The sequence below is a fragment of the Chlorocebus sabaeus genome, chromosome 23, assembly GCF_047675955.1.
Source record: "Chlorocebus sabaeus isolate Y175 chromosome 23, mChlSab1.0.hap1, whole genome shotgun sequence".
NCBI classification, from domain to species: Eukaryota; Metazoa; Chordata; class Mammalia; order Primates; family Cercopithecidae; genus Chlorocebus; species Chlorocebus sabaeus.
Window position 1 is genome coordinate 43,829,086 of NC_132926.1, and position 26,141 is coordinate 43,855,226.

Genomic DNA, 26,141 nt, shown 5'->3' on the forward strand with positions numbered 1-26,141 from the left:
TGGCATATATCTCATAGTGTAATGTTTTTGTTGGTAATCAGTGTGGTAGCATGTATCAGAATTTCATTTTCTTAAAAAAAAATCAGTTTTACGTTAAATTGTAAAATGCACATAACCTTTATCATCATAACCATTTTCAAGCATATAGTTCAGTAGTATTACATACATTCCCATTGTTGTATAACCAATCTCCAGAACTCTTTTTTGTTGTTGTTGTTTGTTTTGTTTTGTTTTTTGAGACGGAGTCTTGCTCTGTCGCCCAGGCTGGAGTGCAGTGGCGCAATCTCGGCTCACTGCAACCTCCGCCTTCTAGGTTCACGCCATTCTCCTGCCTCAGCCTCCCGAGTAGCTGGGACTATAGGCGCTCACCACTAAGCCCAGCTAATTTTTTATATTCTTTAGTAGAGACGGGGTTTCACTGTGTTAGCCAGGATGGTCTCGATCTCCTGACCTCGTAATCCGCCCGCCTCAGCCTCCTAAAGTGCTGGGATTACAGGCGTGAGCCACCGCGCCCGGCCTCCAGAACTCTTTTAATTTTGGAAAACTGACACTCTGTGCCCATAAAACAATTCCCATTTTCCCCTTCTCCTAGCCTCTGGCAACCACCATTCTACTTTCTATAAATTTGATTATTCTAGATATCTCTGATAAGTGGAATGATACAGGGTTTTTTTTGTTTTGTAACTCTCTTATTTCAATTAGCATAATGTCCTCAAGCTTTATCTATGTTGTAGCATGTATCATAATTTCATTCCTTTTTATGACAGAATAATATTCCATTGTATGTATATACCATATTTTGTGACATTTGGGTTTCTACCTTTTGGCAATTGTGAATATTGTTGCTTTGAAAATTGGTTTACAAATATCTCTTTGTGTCCTTGCTTTCAGTTCTTTTACTTCTTTGGAGACAGGGTCTTACTCAGTTGCCCAGGCTGCAGTGCAGTGATGTGATCATGGCTCACTGTAGCCTTGAACTCTTAGGCTCAAGCAGTCCTCCCATCTCAGCCTTCCAAGTAACTCAAGTAACTGGGATTACAGGTGTGAGCCACCACACCTGGCCCTGCTTTCAGTTCTTTTTTTTTTTTTTCTTTTGAGACAGGGTCTCACTCTGTCACCCAGGCTGGAGTGCAGGTGATCTCGGCTCACTGCAAGCTCGGCCTCCTGGGTTCACGCCATTCTCCTGCCTCAGCCTCCAGAGTAGCTGGGACTAAGGCACCCGCCACCACACCCAGCTAATTTTTTGTATTTTTAGTAGAGACAGGCTTTCACCGTGTTAGCCAGGATGGTCTCGATCTCCTGACCTTGTGATCCGTCTGCCTCGGCCTCCCAAAGTGCTGGGATTACAGGCATAAGCCACCGCACCTGGCCCCTGCTTTCAGTTATTTAGGGTATATACCCAGAAGTGAAATTGCTGGGTCATATGGTTATTCTGTGTTTAATTTTTTAAGGAAATTTTATACTGTTTTCACAGCAACTGTTCCATTTTACATTCCCACCAGCAATGCACAGGAGTCCCAATTTCTTCAGATCATAGCCAACACTTGTTATTTTCTGATTTTGATAATATCCATCCTGATGACTATGAAATGGTATCTCATTGTAATTTTAATTTACATTTCCCTAATGATCAGTGATGTTGAACACCTTTTCATATGCTTCCTGGCCATTTGTATATCTTCTTTGAAGAAGTGTCTATTTAAGTCCTTTGCCTATTTTTTAATTGAGTTGTTTCTTTTGTTATTGTTGAGTTGTAGTTCTTTATATATTCTGGATATCAATCCCTTATCAGATAAATAATTTGCAAATATTTTTTCCTATTCTGTTGGTTGCCTATTCACTCTGTTGATTGTGCCCTTTGTTGCAAAAAAGTTTTAAATTTTGATGAAATCTAATTTATCCACTTTTTTTGTTGCTTGTGCTTTTGGTGTCATATCTGAGAAATCATTGTCAAATTCAATGTCATGTGCCTCTCCCAACCCCCTCCCCTTTTTAAAAAAAAATAGTAGGGACAGGGTCTCACCCAGGGTGGAGTACAGTGATGCAATCACATAGCTCATTGTAATTTCAAACTCCTGCCCTCAAGGGATCCTCCCACCTCAGTATCCATAGTAGCTAGTACTACAGGCATGTACCGCCACACCTGGCTAATTTATTTTTTGTAGAGATGGGGGTCTTGCCTTGTTACTCTGCTGGTCTCAAAATTCTGGCCTCAAGAAATCCTCTTGCTTCAGCCTCCCAAAGTGCTGCGATTACAGGTGTGAGTCATTGGGCCCAGCTCCCTATGTTTTCTTTAAAGAGTTTTATAGTTATAGCTCTTAAGTTTAGGTCTTTGATTCATTTTGAGTTCAAAAATCATTTAACTGTATATGCAAGAGTTTATTTCTTGGCTCTATTCCATTCCACTGGTCTATATGTCTGTCTTTATGCCAATGCCACACTGTTTACTGTAGCTTTGTAGTAAGTCATTTTATAAATTTTTAATTTCACACATCATCCTTGAATATATTCTCCTTTATGGAAAAGTTAAAACATAACCGCTAAGGATAACTGACCCTATCTGACCACCGTTCAAAGTCCCTATTGAAGGAAAGGGCTCAGTGGGAAAAGTTAAGAGCATGTGAGTCAGTGGAGCGCAGTGGTCTGAGAAGTAGCCTCTGGAACCAGACTGCCAGGATTCATAGCTTGACTCTGCCACTTTTAGATATATGACTGTAGGTGAGTCATATGATCTCCTTGTGTTCAATTTCTTGGGTTGTTGTGAGGATTGAATGAGTTAATTACACATAAAGCATGTAGAACAATACTTATCAATTAATAGTACTTAACTATTACGGTGTAGTGTAAGTGCTTAATTATTGTAGTATACGACTCCACATAGTTATGAAGAAGGCTAATGGGTGAGGGGATGCTCAATGACCTTGATGTCCTCTGCAAAGTAAAAATTGAAATAATCTGGTGATTCAGAGGAGTGTGTGAGGTGAGAGTCTTAAAAGTGTGTGAAGAAGGTTATGACTGACTTTTGGAGACTGTAGAATTACTGAAAGGCTAGTAAGATGATATTTGTAAGGTCCTATGAGGGCGTTATCAGATAGACATGCATGGAACTTGTTGCAAGTGTCTTCCTACAAGAATGTTCTGGCCTGGAAGCGAGATTGGGGACTTTGGAACTCCAGGGATGATAGTAAGGGTTGAAGATTGCCAATGGTGGATGAACAAGGGGTTGAGGAAGAATAGGTGGTGGTGAAGGCACCAGAAAAGTCAGTGATGATTCAAAGCCTGGCCAAAGAGCCGGATATCATTAGGTGGACTCAGTAAAGCAAGAGCAGTAATGTGATTGAAAGTTGCTGAGAAGGTATAAAGTGGCTGGTTTAGAAAGTTTTGAGAGCTAGGCCGGGTGCAGTGGCTCACACCTGTAATTCTAACACTTTGGGAGGCTGAGACAGGTGGATTACTGGAGGTCAGGAGTTCAAGGCCAGCCTGGCCAACATGGTGAAACCTCATCTCTACTAAAAATACAAAAATTAGCCGGGCTTGGTGGCAGGCGCCTGTAATCCCAGCTACTTGGGAGGCTGAGGCAGAAGAATTGCTTGAACCTGAGAGGTGGAGGTTGCAGATCACACCACTGCACTCCAGCCTGGGTGACAAAGCGAGACTTCATCTCAAAAAAAAACAAAAACAAAAAATTTGAGAGCTAGGGGAGGTTTTACTTAGTTTGAGGGCTTGCTGTGTTTGAGCTCTTGGTAGTATAATAGATGATATTTGCAGTTGTTTTTGTTTTTATTTTTTTATTTTGTTTTTTTAAATTCCCCTCACCTCCCTGCCTCGCCGCCTTTTATTTTGGGATGGAGTTTCACTCTTGTTGCCCAGGCTGGAGTACAATGGTATGATCTCGGCTCACTGCAACTTCCGCCTCCCAGGTTCAAGAGATTCTCCTGCCTTAGCCTTCCGGGTAGGTAGGATTTCAGGTGCCCACCACCACCCCCGGCTAATTTTTTGTATTTTTAGTAGGCATAGGGTTTCACCATGTTGGCCAGGCTGGTCTTGAACTCCTGACCTCAGGTGATCCACCTGCCTCAGCCTCTCAAAGTACTGGGATTATAGGCGTGAGCCACCACACCAAGCCAAATTTCCTGTTTTAAGAATGAAGTATTTTTATTTTTATTTATTTATTTATTTTAATACCAGTTTGTTGAGAGCCTGATGTAGAGTTCTAGAGAAGCTTAGTGGAAGTATTGTGAGGTCATGCTCTCCAAAGTGTTGTCAGTGGACATTGTAAGAATGTGGAAAGTACAATGGGTTTTAGTATTGAAGATAGTTCAGAGACTAGAATGGAAAGGAAAAATGCGAGCCAGGCAATAACAAGAGCTCCCATTTATTGACTACTTAGAATATACTAGGCACTGTGTGCTAAGCAGTATACATCCATAATCACATTTCATTCTCATATCAACCCTGAAAGATGACTATTGTCTCCCTTTGAGGGGAAGCCACTGGGTCATGAGGTAAGGTACGATACCCAAGGTTACATGGTTAGAAGCAGCAGAGCCAGGGTTTAAACTAAGAACTACCTTACCCCGGAGCCTGTTTTCAGCAATTCTCCCAGGTAATTCTGATACATACTAAATTTTGAGAGTTATGTTCTATAACATAGTATTAAATCCTATTTTATTTTTAATTCCATTGGTTTGTGGGAAAACAGAACCAAGATACAATCTGAAGAAGGCAGGATGGGTGTTGGGAGAATTGACAGTGACCTTCCTAAAACATAAAGCAGTTTTGAGAACTTGCTGATAATGGACAGTAGATCTATAGAAAAACAGCAAGTTAGGAATAGTCGGCATGGGGAAAAGGTTTCTAGGGCTTCTGAAAGAAGGAACAATGTAAAATGAACATTTAGGATCACTTTTACAAATATGTTAGTCTTCACATTTGCAGAATGTTATAATTAATATAGTTAAGTCTCAACTGGTATTAACTTAGCAAATTGAATTTAATGTTAATTTTTAAAATCCTTTAATTTTCTATTTCATTGTTGAAAACTTGTCTAAGTTGTGTTGATCTGCTTTTATGAATTAAGTACAGTACAGTGTATATAATTGAATCTTTCTCTGGTGATTGAAGATCTTTCATAGTCTCAGAAATATCATTCTGAATTGCATAATGTAGACAGTATAGAAGCATGGACTTAAAATAGATTGACCCCAGGAAATATTCTGGAACAGGTTTTCCCAACCCCTGGGCCATGGATCAGTACAGGTCCATGATCTGTTAGGAACCAGGCTGCACAGTAGGAAGTGAGGGGTGGGCCAGTGAGCATTAACACCTAAGCTCTGCCTCCTGTCAGATCAGTGGCAGCATTAGATTCTCATAGGAGGCGAACTCTTTTGTGAACTGCGCATGCGAGGGATCCAGGTTGCCCGTTCCTTATGATAATCTGAGAATCTAACTAATGCCTGATGATCTGAGGTGAAACAGTTTCATCCTGAAACCATATCCCCACCCAGATCCGTGGAAAAAATGTCTTCCATAAAACTGGTCCCCAGTACTAAAAAGGTTGGGGACCACTGCTCTGAAAGTTTTGTTTAGGTGGAAGAGTGGCATAGGGCAATGAGGTATTTATTTGATTTTTTTTTTTTTTTTTTTTTTTTTAAGAGACAGGGTCTTCTATGTTGTCCAGACTGATCTCAAACTTTTGAGCTCAGGTGTTCCCGCTGTCTTGGCCTCCCAACGTGCATTTTGATGGTCTGAAAAATATTTGGACAATAGAGCTTTAACAGAAAATTTAAATAATTAAGTAAAAAAAATTTTTTTTAATTGTCCCTTTATGGGCTCATTTTCTTAGATTGTAACTCTTACACAGTCATTTTCTCTTTCTTTTTTTCTTTCTTTCTCTTTTTCTTTTTCTTTTTCTTTTTTTTTTTTTTTTTGAGACAGTCTCACTCTGTCTTCCAGGCTGGATTATAGTGGCATGATCAGGGCTCACCGCAGGTCACAACTTCCTGGGCTCAGGCGATTCTTCCGTCTCAGCCTCCCGAGTAGCTGGGACTGCAGGCACATGCTACCATGCCCAGCTGATTTTTGTAGAGACAATTTCACCATGTTGCCCAAGCTGCTCTTAACTCCTGGGCTCAAGTGATCTGCCTGCCTCCCCCTCCCAAAGCACTAGGATTACAGGTGTGACACACCATGCATGGCCATAAAGTCATTTTTCATTGATGGCCCACCCTATAAGAATATGCATAGCAGTAGGTTTTAGGTTAGAAAAGGGATAGGGGGCTGGGCACGGTGGCTCATGCCTGTAATCCTAGCACTTTGGGAGGCCGAGGCAGGCGGATCGCTTGAGGTCAGGAGTTTGAGACCAGCCTGGCCAACATGGCGAAACCCCGTCTCTACTAAAAATACAAAAATTAGCCAGGCATGGTGGCATGCATCTGTAATCCCAGCTACTAAAGAGCCCAAGGAAGGAAAATCACTTGAACCTGAGAAGCAGAGATTGCAGTGAGCCGAGATCGTGCCACTAAACTCCAGCCTGGGCAACAGAGAGAGACTCTATCTCAAAAAGAGGAAAAAAAAAAAAAGGCATAGGGATTTTTTTTGTTACTGTTTTACCTCTTTGATGTTGAATGAAGAAGAAAAAAAATAGGCCAGGTACGTTGGCTCATGCCTGAAATCCCAGCACTTTGGGAGGCAGAGGTGGGCAGATCACCTGAGGTCAGGAATTTGAGACCAGCCTGGCCAACGTGATGAAACCCCATCTCTACTAAAAATACACAGATTAGCTGGGTGTGGTGGTATGCGCCTGTAATCTCAGTTACTTGGGAGGCTGAGGCAGGAGAATTGCTTGAACCCTGGAGGTGGAGGTTGCAGGGAGCCAAGATCGCACCACTGCACTCCTGCCTGGGTGACAGAGTGAGACCCTGTCTCAAAATATAATAATAATTATAATAATAAATGGAAATAAATAGATACTTGTATAAAGCAGTGACCTCCTTGGAGATTGTTGTAACCTTAGTGATTTTTCATTCGTTTATTTAAAAAATATTTATTAAGTACCTGTTACATGTTGGGAAGTGTGGTAGGCACTGGTGATACAATGGTGAACAAAACAGACTAGAATTTATATTCTTGTCAGGGATGCATCAAAACAACAAAAATTTTTATCAAGTTAATAGATATTCTAGTTAGAGTTCTTGGTTGCAGATAATAGAAACTGATTTAGTTTCCTCAAGCAGAAAAGGGATTTTTCTGGAGGGTACTGAGGAACTCAGAGTTACAAGAAGGCTGGAAAACAAAGTAAGGCCCAGCCAAAATACTCTTCCAGGAACATTGTGCTCAGGATGCCGCCACTTGTTGGCTGGACACTCAATGCCACCATTACCGGCACCCTGCAATGGAACATGATCAGGCTTGCTGCTAGATAGACCATGCTGCTCATGGATATTTGCTACTACCTACTATATTCTCTACAGTGATGCAGCAACCATAAAAAGTCTGGACCAACCCTTTGCTTTTTGAGCTTCTTTAAGGTTCAAAATCCCAGGCAGGAATATCTAGTTGGTCACAAGGGCATAGAAAAGGGAATATCTGTCCCCCATTGGCCTCCTCATCAGGAGGCAGGGCTGCCTCTCTAACTTGAGATTTTACTGAAACAATATGTTGGGCAGCCAAATTGTAAATGTCTGCCATAACAGACAAAATAATTTAGCTTTTGGGCTGGGTGTGGTGGCTCACACTTGTAATCCCAACATTTTGGGAGGCTGAGGCAGGAGGATAGTTTGAGGTGACAAGTTTGAGACCAACCTAGGCAAATAGTAAGCCCCCATCACTACAAAAAAATAAAAATTAGCCAGTCATGGTGGTGTGCACCTGTAGTCCCAGCTACTCCAGAGGCTGAAGTGGGAGGACTGTTTGAGTCCAGCAGTTCAAGGCTACAGAGAGCTATGATCGTGCCTGGGCAATCCAGCCTGGGTGACAGAGCAAGACCCCATCTCTAATAATAATAATAATTTAGTAATTGCAAATAGTCGAAGTATAATGATGGAAACAAAATGGGGTCTGAAATAGAGACTAATAGAAGGAAATCTTTAAATGGAGAATAATGAGGGAAGACCTCCACAAGTGGGAGATATTTGGTTAAGAATCGGGTGATGAACTCTCCCAGTTTGCCTGGGACTGGAATGTTCTAGGATGTGGGGCTTCCATTGCTAAAACTGGGAAAGTTTTACACAATGAAGTTGGGGCCACTCTAATTGTGAAGGAACCATATAGGACAAGAGTAGAGGCAGGAGCATTTCATGAAGAAAGAAAGTTGCAGGTACAGAGGCCCCAGGTGGAAAAGGTCTTCACATGTTGGAGGAACTGAGAAGTCAGTGTGAATGAGAGGAGTGTTATGTGAGCTGGGAAAGAATAAGTAGTTAGGAGGTAGATCATGCAGGGCCTTTAGGCTATGGTGAGTGTTTGGATTTTATTCTAAGTACAATGAGTTGCTACTGAAGGGAGGGCTTTAGGCAGGGGAATAATATGATCTGATTTGTTTTGTGAAGACCACTCTTGTTGATGGATGGGGAACAGATTAGAAGGGATTAAGAGTTGGAAGTCAGCAGGTGGCTTGGCTCACACCTGTAATCCTGTCACTCTGAGAGGCTGAGGCAGGAGAGTTGCTTGAGCTCAGGAGTTTGAGACCAGTCTGAGCAACGTAGTGAAACCTCATCTCTACTAAAAATAAAAAAATGTTAGTTGCATGTGGTGGCGCATGCCTGTCAGTCCCAGCCACTAGGGAGGCAGAGGCGGTAGGATTGCTTGAGCCCAGGAGGTCGAGGCTGCAGTGAGCCATGATCGTGCCACTGCACTCCAGCCTGGGCAACAAAGGGAGACCCTGCCTCAAAAAAAAAAAAAAAAAAAAAAGAGTTGGAAGCAGGTAAGAGTAGGAACCTATTGCGTTAGTCCCAGCTAGAGTTGGTGGTAGCCTGAACTAAGGTATTGGCTATGGAGACAGAGAAATAGATGCATTCAAAATATATTCTGCCTGCCTGCCTCAGCAACATGTCTCTACAAAAAAAAAAAAAAAAAAAAAATTAGCCAGGCATGGTGTGTATGCCTGTAGTCCCAGCTACTCAGGAGGCTGAGGTGGGAGAATGGCTTGAGCCCAGGGGTCTGAGGCTGCAGTGAACCGTGATCACACCACTGCTCTCCAGCCTGGGCGACAGAGCAAGACCCTGTCTCAAAAAAAATTAAAAAGTGAAAAGATACATAGATATATATATTTTGGATAGAGAATCAACAGGACTTGGAGGGTTGGATGCAGGCTGTGAAGGAAGGATGAGATCAAGGATGACTTTAGTCATATGCAGTTTGAAGTGTTTCGTTGTGAAGAGAAAACAGATGCTATCAGAAGAAAACTGCCTTCTTTTCTCACCAGATACAGCAACCACTCTCCTTTTATACCCATATAATCTGCAGTTGCTCTTGCCGCAGAGCATGAAGTGTCCCTGCTCCTATCTAAAGCCCTCCCTTCACACTGTGTCCTATTCATTCATTCATTCATTCACTAATGCAAGAGATACAGTAGTTAACACAATGCAACAAAGTCCTGCTCTTACAGAGCTTACATTCTAGTCATGAGGAAACAGACAGACAAATACATTTGTAATATAGCAGATGGTAAAAATACTATGGTGAAAAAGCAGAAGGAGACTATAGGGAGTCCCTGGATTGGAGGGGGGCAGGGTGAGAGTTATTATTTTTGATAGGTTGCATAGGTCAGAGGAGACTTCTTTGAGAGTGACGTTTGAGCAGACATCTGAAAGAGCGAGGAAGCCAAACAAGCAGATGTCAGGAGGAATGAGTCATTCTCAGCAGAAGGCAAAGCAAGTGCAATGCCCCTGAGGTGAGTATGCTTGGCGTGTTCATGGGACAGCAAGAAGGCCAGTGTGGCTGAAGTGGAAGGAGCATAGTGGAGAGGGGTAGGAAATGAGGACAGAGAGGAGTTAGCAGGAGGACAGATTGTGTAGGGCCTTGTAGGCATTTGTGAAATCTGCAAAAACCGAGTCAGACGGAAGCATCTCCTTGTGTGTACTACTGCAGTATCTCCCCTCTCCTATGTTATCAATTTTCCTTCTCCTAGAATAATAGTTCTCAAATTTTTTGGTCTTAGGACTCCTTTGTAATCTTAAAAGTTACTTAGAACCCCTTGCCTTATACCCGACCTTAGGAGAAAAGCATTCAGCTTTTTATACATTGAGTATGATGTTAGCTATACATTTCTTGAGAAGCCCATCATCAGGTTGAGGAAGTTCCCTTCTATTCCTAGTTTGCTGGGAGATTTTAGCAGGAACAGGGTTTTTTTTTGCTTTTGTTTTTAAAGAGACGCGGTCTCACTCTCTTTCCCAGGCTGGAGTGCAGTGGCACAATCACAGCTCACCGCATCCTCAAACTCCTGGACTCAAGAGATCCTCTTGCCTATGCCTCCCCAAGTAGCTGGGACTACAGGCAAGCACCATCACCCCTGGCTAATTCTGTTTTCTTTTCTTTTTCCCAATAGAAATGGGGGTCTCACCATTTTGTTCAGGCTGGTCTTGAACTCCTGGGCTCAGGCAACCCCCCTGCCTCAGCCTCCCAAAGTGCTGGGATTACAGGCATAAGCTACCCTACCCAGCCCTTTTCTCTGTATCCATTGAGATAATCAACTGAGTTTTTTTTTTTTAATCTGTTAATATGATGAATTACTTTTTTTTTTTTGAAACAGTTTCGCTTTTGTTGCTCAGGCTGGAGTGCAATGGTGCGATCTCGGCTCACCACGACCTCTGCCTCCTGGGTTCAAGAGATTCTCCTGCCTCAGCCTCCCGAGTAGCTGGGATTACAGGCATGCGTCACCATTCCTTGCTAATTTTGTATCTTTAGTAGGGACGGGGTTTCTCTGTGTTGGTCAGGCTGATCTCAAACTCCCGACCTTAGGTGATCCGCCCGCCTCGGCCTCCCAAAGTGCTGGGATTACAGGCATGAGCCACTGTACCTGGACTACATTTTTGAATGTTAAACAACCTTGCATTCCTGTGATAACCTCACTTGGTTGTGGCATATGATCTTTCTTATATATTGTTGTATTTCATTGCTAACATTTTTTTGATAATTTTTACATCAGCCGAGCACTGTGGCTCACGCCTATAATCCCAGCACTTTGGGAGGCTGAGGCAGGTGGATCCCTCGAGGGCAGGAGATCGAGATCAGCCTGGCTAACATGGTGGAACCCCATCTCTACAAAAAAATACAAAAACTAGCCAGGCATGGTGGTGTGCACCTGTAATACCAGCTACTCGAGAGGCTGAGGCAGGAGAATTGCTTGAATCAGGGAGGCAGAGGTTGCGGTGAGCTGAGATTGTGCCACTGCACTCCATCCTGGGAGACAGAGTGAGACTCCGTCTCAACGAAAAGGCCACACACAGTGGCTCACACCTATAATCCCAGCACTTTGGGAGGCCAAGGCAGGTGGATCACCTGAGGTCAGGAGTTCGAGGCTAGCTTGGCCAACATGGTGAGACCCTATCAGTACGAAAAATACAAAAATTAGCCGGGTGTGGTGGCACACACCTGTAATTCCAGCTACGTGGGATGCTGAGGCAGGAGAAACGCTTGAACGCAGGAGGCGGAGGTTGCAGTGAGCTGAGATAGCACCACTGCACTCCAGCCTGGGCAACAGAGCGAGACTCCATCACAAAAAAATTTTGTTGTGTGTACCTCTGTGTTCATGAGAGGTGTTCATCTTCAGTGTTTTGGCTTTTCATGGTAGTGTTTTGGTATTGGTATCAGTGTAATGCTAGCATCATGAAATTATTTGCAAATAATTCCCTCTTTTTTTCAATTTTCTGGAAGAATTTATATAGAATTGATTTTATTTCTCTTTTAGATGTTTGGCATGATTCACCAGTGAAGCCACCTGGGCCTAGAGTTTTCTTTGTGGGAATGTTTTTAACAAATTCAACTTACTTTATAGATATGAACTACTCAGGTTACCCGTTTCTTTTGGAGTGAGTTTGGTAGTTTGTGTCTTTGAAGGAATTTGCCCATTTTAATTAGGTTGTCAAATATAATGGCATAAAGTTGTTAAAAATACTTCCTGGCCGGGCCCAGTGGCTCATGCCTGTAATCCCAGCACTTTGGGAGGCTGAGGCGGGTGGATCACGAGGTCAGGAGATCAAGACCATCCTGGCTAACACGGTGAAACCCTGTCTCTACTAAAAATACAAAAACTTAGCCAGGCGTGGTGGCAGGCGCCTGTAGTCCCAGCTGCTGGGGAGGCTGAGGCAGGATAATGGTGTGAACCCAGGAGGCGGAGCTTGCAGTAAGCGGAGATCGCGCCACTGCACTCCAGCCTGCAGCCTGGGTGACAGAGCGAAACTCCGTCTCAAAAAAAAAAAAAATTTCCTTATTAGCTTTTTAGTGTCTGTAGACTCCATAGTGATGTCTGTCTTTCCTCATATTGGTTATATGTGCCCTCTGTCTTATTCCTGATAAGTCTGGGTGGAGATTTATCAATACTGATCTTTTTAAAAATCATCTTTTGGTTTCATTGACTTTCTCCATTGTTTTTCTGTTTTCTATTTCTATTCCATTGATTTTTGCACTCTAATCTTTGGATACTTTGAGTTTAATTTGATCTTCATTTTTTAGTTTGTTAAGGTTGAAGCTAAGGTCATTGATTTGAGACCTTTTTAAATAAGGATATTTAGTGCTTTAGCTGCATCTCACAAATTTTGATATGTTGCATTTTCAGTTTTATTCAGTTCAAAATACTTTCCAATTTCCTTTTTTGGTTTCTTTTTTGATGTAGGGGTTACTTAGAAGCTTGTTATTTAGTTATTTGCAAATATTTGAGGACTTTTTGAGGACCTAATATTTGAGGACCTTTCTGTTATTGATTTCTAACTTAATTTGATTGTCAAGAATATATTTTATATGACTTAAATCCTTTTAGGCACATTGAGATTAGTTTTTATGGTCCAGGATATGTCCCAGAACATCTTGGTAAATGTTTAGTGTAACTTAGAAAATGTATAGTCTACTATTCTTGAACAGAATATTCTATACATGTCAAGTAGGTCTGGTTGATTTATATTGTTGAACACATCTATATACTTATTAATTTTCTGTCTATTAATCTATCACTTTTTTATTTTTTTGAGACAGAGTCTCACTCTGTTACCCAGACGGACTGCAATGGCACAATCACAGCTCACTGCAGCCTCAACATCCTGAGCACAAACAATCCTCCTGCCTCAGCCTCCCAAGTAGCTGGGACTACAGGCATGCACCACCGTACCCAGCTAATTTTTGTATTTTTTTGTAGAGACAGGGTTTTACCATGTTGCCCAGGCTGGTCTTAGACTTCTGAGCTCAAGCAACCCACCTGTCTCAGCCTCCCAACGTGCAGAGATGAGTAATCATATGGTTTTTGTCCTTTATTTTATTGATATGGTGGGGTATGGTGGCTGATTTTCAGATGTTAAATCAACCTTGCATTTCTGAGATACATCCTACCTGGTCATGGTTTCAGTCTTTTGTTTTGTTAATTAGAGTTGGGGCGGTGCCTTACTGTGTCACCTTGAACTCCTGTGTGCTCCAGCAATCCTTCCACCTCAGCCTCCTGAGAAGCTAAGACTACAGGTGCACACCACTGCACCTGGCTAGTTTCAGTAGTTTTTGTCTTGTTAGGAATTAGTCCATTTCATCTAAGTGGTCTCATTTGTTGGCACACAATTATTCATTAATATTTCCTCAGGATCCTTTTTATTTCTGCAAGGTTGGTAGTAACGTCCCACTTTCCATTCCTGATTTTGGTAACTTGAGACTTTTTTTTTTTAATTGTTCAGGCTGACTAAAATTTGTCGATTTTTGCTGATCTTTTCAAAGAACCAACTTTTGGTTCTATTGTTTTTCTATTCTCTGAAGTTCTGCTCTAATCTTTTTTCTTTCCTTCCTTCTGCTTGCTTTGGGTTTAGTTTCCTCTTAGGTGGGAGTTTAGGTAATTGATTTGAGATCTTCTTTTTTATTACAGGCATTTATAACTATAAATTTTTCTCTAAGCATTATTTTAGCTGCATCCCATAAGCTTTGGTGTGTTGTATCTTCATTTTAATTCATCTCAGAGTATTTTCTGATTTTCCTATGATGTCTTCATTGACCCATTGGTTATTAACAAGTGTGTTATTTAATTTTCTTTTTCTTTTCTTTCTTTCTCTTTTTTTTTTTTTTTAAGGCAGAGTCTTGCTCTGTCCCCCAGGCTGGAGGGCAGTGGCATGATCTTGGCTCACTGCAACTTCTGCCCCCTGGGTTCAAGCAATTCTCCTGCCTCAGCCTCCCAAGTAGCTGGGATTACAGGCATACACTACCACATCCAGCTAATTTTTGTATTTTTAGTAGAGATGGGTTTCGCTATATTAGCCAGGCTGGTCTCGAACTCCTGATCTTAAGTGATCCACCTGCCTCAGCCTCCCAAAGTGCTGGAATTACAGGTATGAGCCACCACGCCCAGCCCTTTTTTTTTTTTTTCAGATAGAGTCTCCCTCTGTAACCTAGGCTGGAGTGCAGTGGTGTGATCTTGGCTCACTGCAACCTGCACCTGCCAGGTTCAGGCAATTCTCCTGCCTCAGCCTCCCGAGTAGCTGGGACTACAGGCACCCACCACCACGCCTGGCTAGTTTTTGTATTTTTAGTAGAGACGGGGTTTCACCATGGTGGCCAGGCTGGTCTTGAACTCCTGACCTCAGGTGTTCAGCCACCATGCCTGGCCTGTTTAATTTTCATAAATTTGTGAATTTTCCAGATTTTTTCTGTTAACTGATTTCTAATGTTATTCCATTGTGGTCAGAGAACATAGTTTGTGTCATTTCAATCCTTTTAAATTTATTGAGGCTTATTTTATTTTATTTTATTTTTGAGATGGAGTCTCACTCTGTCACCAGGCTGGAGTGCAGTGGCACGATCTAAGATCACTGCAACTTCTGCCTCCCAGGTTCAAGCGATTCTCCTGCCTCAGCCTCCTGAGTAACTGGGACTACAGGCATGTGCCACCAGGCCCAGCTGATTTTTGTATTTTTAGTAGAGACAGGGTTTCACCATGTTGGCCAGGATGGTCTCGATCTCTTGACCTCATGATCTGCCCGCCTCAAGCCTCCCAAAGTGCTAGGATTACAGGCGTGAGCCATTGCACCTGGTGAGGCTTATTTTATGTTCAAGCATATGGTCTGTTGTGAGAATGTGCAATGTGTGCTGGAGAAGAATGTGTATTCTACTGTTGTTGGGTAGAGTGTTCTCTAGGTGTCTTTTAGGTCTGGTTGGTTTATAGTATTGTTTAAATGAGTTTTTGAGGTTTCTAAAAATGGTATCACTGGGTGTGGTGGCTCACACCTGTAATCCCAGCACTTTGGGAGGCTAAGGCAAGAGGACATTCGAGCCCAGGAGTTCACTACCAGCCTGGGCAATAAAGAGAGACCTTGTCTCTAAAAAAAAATGCAAGGTGTGGTGGTGCAAGCCTGTAGTTGCAGCTACTTGGGAGGCTGAGGTGGGAGGATCACTTGAGCCTGGGATGTCGAGGTTGCAGTGAGCTGTGATCATGCCACTGCACTCCAGCCTGGATGAGAGAGTGAGACCCTGTCTCAAGAAAAAAAAAGTGGTACCATACTAAATGGGCTCTCTCACTGGCTGCCTTGTTATTCTCACCCAGGGCCGTTGCATTTGTTGTTCTGTCATCCTAGAACTTTCCCCCCCAAGATAATCCATGATTTTCTTCCTCATTTCAGTCTCATCTCTGTATATATGTCTTATAAGGACCTTTCCTGACAGACTTCCCAACCCCTGTGTTTTTCTTTTCATCCTTCTTTGTTTTGATTTATGCTATTTATCACTATGTGAAAAAGTACAGAGTATATTTATTAGTCTACTTGTCTCTTTTACTCTTTTGTTCATTGCTACGTCACCTAGTAGGTACTCAAAACGTATCAAGCTTCCATATGTGAATTTGGAAGTTCTGAAGTCAGAGCAGAGGACTTGATTAAGATAGAAAAATTGGGGAATCATTAGCTTAGAGTGAAAATTTAAATTCATAGGTAGAAGAAATTACCTATGGCTAGAGAGAAGAGATAAAAGAGAAAAGGGCCAGGGCCTAGCCCTGATGAATCCAGCATCTATTACAGGTTTGATAGGTAAGGAGGCCTAACAAAGAAAATTGACAAGGAGCAAAGGAGAGGGCACAGAGGTAGAAGCATCATGGTTCTTCTAGTGTAGGGGCTGCCTGTACTAGAAATAAAGAACTAGGCCGGGCGCAGTGACTCATGCCTGTAATCCTAGCACTTTGGGAGGCCGAGGTGGGCGGATCACTTGAGGTCAGGAGTTTGAGACCAGCTTGGTCAACACGGTGAATCCCGTCTCTACTAAAAATATAAAATTAAAAAATAATAATGGCCGGACGCAGTGGCTCATGCCTGTAATCCCAGCACTTTGGGAGGCCGAGGCGGGCGGATCATGAAGTCAGGAGATCAAGACCATCCTGGTTAACACGGTGAAACACCGTCTCTACTAAAAATACAATAAAATTAGCCGGGCATGGTGGCGGGCGCCTGTAGTCCCAGCTACTCTGGAGGCTGAGGCAGGAGAATCACTTGAACCCGGGAGGCGGAGGTTGCAGTGAGCCAAGATCACGCCACTGCACTCCAGCCTGGGCGACAGAACAAGACTGTCTCAATAATAATAATAAGATAAAAATACAAAATTAACCAGGCATGATGGTGCATGTTTGTGATCTCAGCTACTCAGGAGGCTGAGACAGGAGAATCACTTGAACCAGGCAAGCAGAGGTTGCAGTGAGCTGAGATCGCACCATAGAGCTCTAGACTGGGCAGCAGAGCCAGACTCTGTCTCAAAAAAATAAATAAAAATGCAAAAATTAGCCAGGGGTGGTGGTGCACACCTGTAATCCCAACTACTTGAGAGGCTGAGGCAGGGGAATCGCTTGAACTCAGGAGGTGGAGGTTGCAGTGAGCTGAGATTGTGCCACTGCACTCCATCCTGGGTTCCAGAGGGAGACTCAATCTCAAAAATAAATAAATAAATAAAAATAACTAAAAGAGTTGCAGGTGCCATTGAAGCCAACAAAAATGGAGTAGCCAACTTAATGGAAGCTGACGTGAGGTTCAGAAAGATAATGTGGCTGGAGAAGTGACTGTCAGATGCTGAAACATGAAGGCTGTTGATAGCCTTGACAAGAGCAGAAGAGTGGTGCAGACAGAAGCTGGACTGGCTTATGTGTACTCAAGAGTGTGTAGGCCAGTTTATAAAATAATTATTCAATTCAGTTTATAAAATAATAATTATTCAATCAAGTCTTTTAATGAGTTGAATCTAGTAAGTTGAATCTAGTAAGTTTCCCTCCCTTCTTTTTGGCTTTCTCAGTGTTTAAAAACTCCCATATTTGGAAACGCTCTAGTAATTCCTTAAAGATTGAAAATGAGTAGATTTTAAATGCTATCTAAGCCAGATGATCCTGGGATCTTCCCACACCAGCTTCTGGGAACTGGGAAACTTCTAACTAGCTAGACAGAACTAAAGTACCATCTTCATCATCTCTCCATGACCTAGCACTTATATTCTTTGCAATCAGTTGACATTTATTTTCATATAAGTGTGTAGGAAAGAAGTACCTTGCTCTTTTTTAGAAAAGACAGGGTCTCACACTTATCACCTAGGCTGGAATGCAATGGCACAATCACAGCTCACTGCAGCCTCGACCTCCTGGGCTCAATTGATCCTTCCACTTCAGCCTCCCAAGTAGCTGGGACTACAGGCGCACGCTACCACATCTGGCTAATTGTTTTTTTTTGTAGAGACAAGGTTTCACCATGTTGCCAAAGCTGGTTTTGAACTACTGGACTGAAGCGATTCGGAATCACCTTGGCCTCTCAAAGTGCTGGGATTACAGGTGTGAGCTACCAAGCCTGGCCGCTGAAGTAGCTGTTTCTATTTGTGAAAGTAGTTTTCTGCTGTCATTAATTTTTGACATCTTGTCCTTGGACTATATGAAGATGTTAATCACCTTAATTATCCCTATAATAGCTACTAGAAACCTAAAACATTGGCACAAGAGAATAGAGATTTGAGAAATAGACATATGCATATATGTAATTGGTAATTCAGCCAAGATAAAAAATAATCAAATGGAGAAAGCATAGTCTTTTTAACAAATTGTGCGGGAGCAATTGGAAATCCATGTGTTAAAAGATAAAAGTTCTTTAACCCATGCTCTACATCATGTATTAAAATTAACACAAAATGGATCGTAGCTCCAAATCTAAAACTTTAAACCATAAACCATCCGAAGAAAGGCCTGGCACGGTGGCTCATGCCTGTAAATCCCAGCACTTTGGGAGGTCGAGGCCAGTGGATCACCTGAGGTCAGGAGTTCGAGACCAGCCTGACCAACATGGTGAAACCCCATCTCTACTGAATATATGAAAATTAGCTGAGTGGAGCCAGGTGCGGTGGCTCATGCCTGTAATCCCAGCACTTTGGAGGGCCGAGGCGGGCAGATCATGAGGTCCAGAGATTGAGACCATCGTGGCTAAGATGGTGAAACCCCATCTCTACTAAAAATACAAAAAATTAGATGGGCATGGCGCATGTAGTCCTAGCTACTTGGGAGGCTGAGGCAGGAGAATGGCGTGAACCCAGGAGGCAGAGCTTGCAGTGAGCCGAGATCGCGCCACTGCACTCCAGCCTGAGTGACAGAGCAAGACTCTGTCTCAAAAAAAAAAAAAAAAAAAATTAGCTGAGTGGTTGGGCATGGTGGCTCACACTTGTAATCCCAGCACTTTGGGAGTGCAAGGTGGGTGGATCACGAGGTCAAGAGTTCGAGACCAGCCTGGCCAACACAGTGAAACCCCGTCTCTACTAAAAATACAAAAATTAGCTGGGCGTGGTGGCAGGTGCCTGTGATCCCAGCTACTCAGGAGGCTGAGGCAGGATAATCGCTGAAACCTGGGAGGTGAAGGTTGCAGTGAGCGAAGATCGTGCCACTACACTCCAGCCTGGGCGACAGAGGTAGACTCCATCTCACCAAAAAAAAAAAAAAAAAAAAAATTAGCCAAGCATGGTGGCCGGCACCTGTAATGCCAGCTAGTCAGGAGGCTGAGGCAAGGAGAATCACTTGAACCTGGGAGGCGGAGGTTGCAGTGAACTGAGATCACGCCACTGCACCCCAGCCTGGGCGACAGAGTAAGACTCTGTCTCAAAAAAAAAAAACAAAAAAAAAAAATTCCAAAGAAAACAGGGGACAATTTTTGTGACCTTGGGTTGGGCAAAAATTTATTAGATACAATGCTTAAAAATGGATACAGACCAGGCATGGTGGCTCATGCCTGTAAACCCAGCACTTTGGGAGGCTGAGGCAGATGGATCACTTAAGCCCAGGAGTTCGAGACCAGCCTGGGCAACATGGTAAAACCCTGTCTCTACAAAAAGTACAGAAATTGGCTGGGGATGGTGATGCACACCTGTAGTCCCAGTTACTCAGGAGGCTGAGTTGGGAGGATCGCTTCAGCCTGAGAGGCAGAGGTTGCAGTGAGCTAAGATTGTGCCACTGTACTCCAACCAGGGTGACAGAGTGAGACCCTACCTCAACAACAACAACAAAAAAGATAAGTTTCAATTAGCTAATTAATTCCAAACTCTTAATAATATGGCTCTTAGCATAATTATTATGGTGTGTTCTAGAGAAGCCCCTTCTGAAAACCTCATCTAGCTTTCCCCTGCCTTCTCAGGGGAAAGTTGAAGTTATATGAAGTCCTGTCTGTCATGGAGACCAGGCACCCAACTCCTCAGTGCCTCACCAAATCTCCTTTCCTACCCTACCTTTGGTTGATCCATTCATGCATCACTGGCTTCGTGACTTTGACTGTATCTCTTGGCTTCTTCCTTTTGGGCTTTGGCTCCTGCTACTGCCTAACTATTTTTCCATCTTCCAAGTTAGGCTACCAAGAGAGGGAACCTGATTGGCCTAGATTATTTTTCCTTATTCTAGACCACTAAATAGATGTGTTCAACCAGCAATATGGTCCAGTCATCAGTGGCTGGGGGATAGGGTGGATGGGGACATAGGGCAATGTTTGGAAGGAGTCTAAGGGGAAAGGTGTAGAATGTTGGTACGTATAATGTGGACTGTACCATCAGCTGGTACCATGAGCAAGAGATAGGACCATGTGTGTGATAAAATCATAATATCCATAGTTGTCATAAAGCAAAATGTTGTTATTCTTATTTTCTTCTTCCAGAAACCATTGATCATCAAGCTACCTTCCAGTTATGGCTCTCTTATTGTATAGCCGCCCATCCTAAATCAGTCCATAACAGGTAGTACGATAAGTGTTTAGAGAAGGAGCTTCTGCCTATTCTCTAGGTGAGAGGTAGAGATCTCAAAGTATGTGGCAACAGGATAGAATTGTGGATTAGTTGGAAGGTGTTATCAGAGGCCATTTGATAAGACCGTCTTGACTCTGGATATAAACCATGCCTTTCAAATAAACAACAGTCCATCTTCTTATACTTTAGTCTGTTCCTGTGTAAGCAATTCTCAAGGCTAGTTCTTCATGACATTGAGCCATTTTTTTTCCCTGATGGGTTTCATAGTATCCATCCTATAATTGTCATCATGCTATTTGATTTTAGTGTGTCCTTTTTTCTTGCATGATGCTTCTTTTGCTATTTTTCTTCTTGGCTTTTCATCTTTAGGTTTGTTGAGGTCCTTAAATCCTGATTGTCAATGTCCTGGGATCCCAGAGACAAAATGGACTTCTTCTTATTCTTCTTCTTATTATTATTATTTTGTCACATAACTGGAGGGACTGAACTTATGTTTGCTTTCTGTTAGAAGAACTAGTGCATCTAAGACAGTCAGCGGCAGAATTTGGTTTGGCTAGTTAAGACATCCATGGAGATGGAATATCATGCAGTCCAGGTAGAAAGATGTTAATGGGCCTGTGAAGACAGGTTGCCTACCCAGGGCTTCTCAAACTTGAGAAATCACCTGGACATCTTGTTAAAATGCAGATTTTAATTCAGTAGATTTGGGGTGTGGCCTCACATCTGGAAATCTGCATTTCAAAGAAGCTCCCAGGAGATGTTGATGCTGCAGGTCTGCAGACACACTTGGAGGCATAAGAACTAAGGGGTTTAATATTCCCAAACAGGCATCAGTGAACAGAAGCTGCCTATATCGCTCCCCCTCGATGCCAGAGAACTTGAATAGGCCAAGACTGAAGCAGGTGGAAAAATTCAAGGACAACACGATACCAGACAAAGTTAAAAAAAAGTATTTTTCTGGCCAAGGAAAACTCAGGAAGGTAAGAACATTTTAAGATGGAAATCTTATTCATCTTATCTCTCATGTCTTTGCTTTTCTGGTATGAGGATTGTTTTATTATGCCTTTTTTGTCTTCTTCCTCTTTACTTTTACTTTTCCCTCTTTGTTCTTTCCATCTGTCTGTCTTTTCTACATCTGTATCCACATGTGAAATATATGTATATAAAATATTTATATAACATAGATATATAAAGTATATCTATATTGTACTTTTAGAAATGTTGTCATCAGCCAGGCACAGTGGCTCACGCCTATAATCCTAGCACTTTGGGAGGCCAAGGCGGGCGGATTGCCTGAGCTCAGGAGTTTAAGACCAGACTGGGTAACACGGTGAAACCCCGTCTCTACTAAAATACAAAAACTCAGCTGGGCGTGGCAGCATGTGCCTATAGTCCTGGCTACTAGGGAGGCTGAGGCAGAAGAATCGCTTGAACCCGGGAGGCAGAGGTTGTAGTGATCCAAGATTGCGCCACTGCACTCCAACCTGGGCGACAGAGCAAGACTCTGTCTCAAAAAAAAAAAAAAAAAAAAAAAAGAAATGTTGTCTTCATACTGCCTTCCCAAACCTTTTTCTTAAGATCTGAATGAATACAAGGGAACTTTGGTATGAATATTTCACTGCCGTTTTACATGGAGTCTGACAGAAACAACATCATATAGCAGATTGCTTTTGTGGAAAGCAACTTCTGAAAAACTTAGCCTCTGTCCTTTACCCTCCCCAACTTTTAAAAATTCTAAATAGATGGGAGTATCACTTAAGGCCAGAAGTTCAAGACCAGCCTGGTCAACATAGCATGACCCCATCTGTAATAAAAAATAATAATAAAAGAAAAAATTAAAATTCTAAATATATTTGGATATTTTATAAAATCAACTTATTTATTTATTTATTTTCCCCTGAGATGGAATCTCACTCTGTCACCCAGGCTGGAATGCAGTGGCATGATCTCGACTCACTGCAAACTCAATATTTATTTATTATTAAAAATCATAATTAAATAAATGGGGTCTCACTCTGTCTCCCAGGCTAGAGTGCAGTGGTGTGATCGTAGCTCACTACAGCCTTGGCCTCTTGGGCTCAAGCAATCCTCCTACCTCAGCCTCCCAAGTAGCTAGGATTACAAATGTGCGCCACCATGACCCACTCCATCCACTGGTTTTTAAACCTTTAACATGAGGATTGGGTGTGGGGTGGGAATCTTGTCATCTTCAGGGCTTACATTTAAAGAAGACAGTCTCTCTGTGTGACATTAATATCACTCAGATGATGGAGGAAGATTCTAACCAGGGGCACCTGATTGGTGATTTCTCCAAGGTGAGTTTGGCTACACCCATCCTGTATTTCAGTGAGTCATTTGGATCTGAATCTTCTCTGTTTGCAGAGAATGCCTGGTGTAAATATGCATCCTCACCAAATACTATTTGATAACCTGACAGTACTCTAGTGGTAGATCCAGGCCCTAAGCCTTTCCAGAAAGAAAATATTTATTATTCTTCTGGGAAGATCCAGAACACAGGGGAAAGTATGAGACTTTTTACCTTTTTTCTGTTTAAAAACATATTTTAAAATTATGTAAATAATACTTGGTTGTTACAGAAAAAGTAGAAAATGAAGAAATTTATCCCAAACTTTATTAACCAGGGTAATATTGCTTAGTATATATTCTTTTTTCCCCCCTACTGTCTGTGTAATTGCAGAACGTATATATTCTTACAGATTTTTTTCTGTGTTTTCACAAACACATATAAAAATACAGTTTTTGCTTTTCTACAAAAATAGTTTATATTGTTTTGTTATCTGTTGAGTTTTTCCTCTTATTTAATAATTATATCAGGAGCACCTTTTTTCTTATTACTAAGCAGTTATGCTTCATTCTTTCTTTCTTTTAAGATTCAAGGTCTCGCTCTGTTACCCAGGCTGGAGTACATTGGCATGATCATAGCTCACTTCAGCCTCGAGCTCCTGGCCTCAAGAAATTCCCTCTCTCCTTGGCTTCCCAAAGCATTGAGGTTACAGGCATGAGCCACCATGCCCAGCCCATTTCATTTTAATAGCTCCATATTATTTCATTTTTGTTTTGGCTGCTCATAATTTCTTCATAAATCCCTTCTTGTAAGATATTTAGTTTTACAATTTTTTCTTATGAATGATACCAAGATGAATATATTTGTAGAGAAATCCAAAACTTCGTACACATCCTTGATTTGTTCTTTAGGATCAGTTCTTAGAAATGGACTTGATGTATTTGCACTTTATAGAGACACTGATTTTTTTGAAGGCCTCTGGGGTTTTAAGGGTCACTTGGAAAGAAGGACAAAATAAGGGTCTTTGAGCTGAAACTCGAGTGTGGAATACTCGCTTTTATTTCAGCTCTTGTGTATTTCTAGGTATGTGCACTGCCAACCGTGTCAGGGAAACACCAAGATCTGAAGTATGTCAACCCAGAAACGGTAAGCAGATTTCTGGAGATGGTAACCGGTTACATAAGTTACCATCTGGTCTGTTCTGTCCCTAAAATCCCCATTTCCATTTGTATTTCTTTCACTGTGTTCACTCACATAGGCTCCTTATTCAACTAAAGCTATATTAAAGGACTCCTTTTTCCCCATTCTTCTCTCTCCTTCCATTTTAATTTAAACAAATGATACATAGTTGTTGTAAAAAGGAAAAAGGGAGGGGTCAGGCATGGTGGCTCACGCCTGTAATCCTAGCATTTTGGGAGGCTGAGGCAGGCAGATCTCAGACACTTGAGGCCGGGAGTTGGAGACCACCCTGGCCAACATGGCGAAACCCCATCTTTAATACAAATACAAAAAAATTAGCCAGGCGTGGTAGTGTGTGCCTGTAATCCCAGCTACTTGGGAGGCTGAGGCACAAGAATTGCTTGAACCCCGCTTGGGGAGGTTACAGTGAGCAGAGATCATGCCACTGTACTCCAGCCTGGGCGACACAGTGAGACTCTGTCTCAAAAAATAATTATTATTTAAGAAAAAAGGGAGAAAGAAAGGAAAATACAAAGGGCTGGGTGAGGTGGATCATGCCTGTAATCCCAGCACTTTGGGAGGCTGAGGCAGTCGTATCACGAGGTCAGGAGATTGAGACCATCCTGGCTAACACAGTGAAATCCCATCTCTACTAAAAACACACAAAATTAGCTGGGCGTGGTGGTAGGCACCTGTAGTCCCAGCTACTCAGGAGGCTGAGGCAGGAGAATGGCATGAACCTGGGAGGCAGAGCTTGCAGTGAGCTGAGATCACGCTATTGCGCTCCAGCCTGGGCAACAGAGTGAGACTCCATCTCAAAAAAAAAAAAAAAAAGAAAGGAAAATACAAAAATCACACACAAAAAATGGTCTCAATTAGGGTGACCATGCACCCTCGTTTACATTTTGCAATCCCATTTACATCTATTAGTGAGGGTAATTATTAATAGTGTTTGCTTTCATTCTCAAAAGTCTCCCAGTTTGTACAAAAATTATTTGGTCACCATACCCACAATCTCATCACCAGAGACAACCACTAGTAATATTTTCCTATGGCCTTCCAGATTTTATTTTATTTTATTTTATTTTGACATGGAGTTTCACTCTTCTTGCCCAGGCTGGAGTGCAATGGCACAATCTCAGCTTACTGTAACCTCTGCCTCCCAGAGGTGATTCTCCTGCCTCAGCCTCCCAAGTAGCTGAGATTACAGGTGCCCGCCATCACACCTGACTAATTTTTGTATTTTTAGTAGAGACAGGGGGGTTTTTCTATGTTGGTCAGGCTGATTTCAAACTCCTGTCCTCAGGTGATCCACTCTCCTCTGGCTCCCAAAGTGCTGGGATTGCAGATGTGAGCAACCGTGCCCAGCCCCAGATTTTATTCTAGCATATGTTTTATAGATATAGGATCATGGGCCGGGCACAGTGGCTCACACCTGTAATCCCAGCACTTTGGAAGGCCGAGGCAGGTGAATCACCTGAGGTTGGGAGTTCAAGTCTGACCAACATGGAGAAACTCTGTCTCTACTAAAAATATAAAATTAGCTGGGTGTGGTAGTGCATGCCTATAATCCCAGCTACTTGGGAGGCCGAGGCAGGAGAATTGCTTGAACCCAGGAGGCAGAGGTTGCAGTGAGCCGAAATCTCACCATTGCACTCCAGCCTGGGCAACAAGAGCGAAACTCCATCTCAAAAAAAAAAAAAAAAAGGATCATGATGAACGTATAGTATTGCAATTTGCTTAGTAAGACATTATAGACATCTTTCTATATCAATAATAAGATATCTATATTATCATTTTAATGGCTATATAATGCTGCTCTATTCTACTGACATGTACAATTTATTTTACCAAACCCCTATTATTGAATATTGAAGTTATTTCTAGTATTTTGATAATATAAAACAATGCTGAGATGAATATAATTGTGCCTACATCTTTGTGTACTTTTCCTGTTTACTTAAGATATTAGAAATTGCTGAGTCAAAGTGTAATTACATTTGTTTGTATATGTATTTACAAAGTTCCCTCCAGAAAGGCTGAACCAATTTACACTCCTACAAGTAGCTTCAGTTTCTTCCTTCCTCTAGGTATCAACCTTTCCCTTCCATATCCTTTCCTGAAAGACTTATTTTCTTCCTTTTTGATGGTGGGTAGGGAACCATTTTGCATTTCTTCCTGCAATTTCGAGATCTCTAGCTGCTGCCTCTGCCACTGCAGAAGTCCTTGGGTGTCTCCTGAGAGGCTGATT

The 26,141-nt window shown here is 42.2% G+C and overlaps 1 protein-coding gene across 3 annotated transcripts in view; it reads left to right on the forward strand.

The window, feature by feature from the left end:
• Positions 1-26,141, forward strand: part of CDC25C (cell division cycle 25C) — a 48,502-nt gene that overhangs the window by 20,089 nt on the left and 2,272 nt on the right. For 2 of the 3 annotated variants that reach the window (XM_008014574.3, XM_008014575.3), the window contains exons 9-11: positions 21,234-21,386; positions 22,620-22,721; positions 23,795-23,857. In XM_008014574.3, the coding sequence (XP_008012765.1) occupies positions 21,234-21,386; positions 22,620-22,721; positions 23,795-23,857 (318 nt within the window). The remainder of the gene's footprint in view (positions 1-21,233; positions 21,387-22,619; positions 22,722-23,794; positions 23,858-26,141) is intronic. The other variant, XM_008014576.3, reaches the window with a different exon arrangement.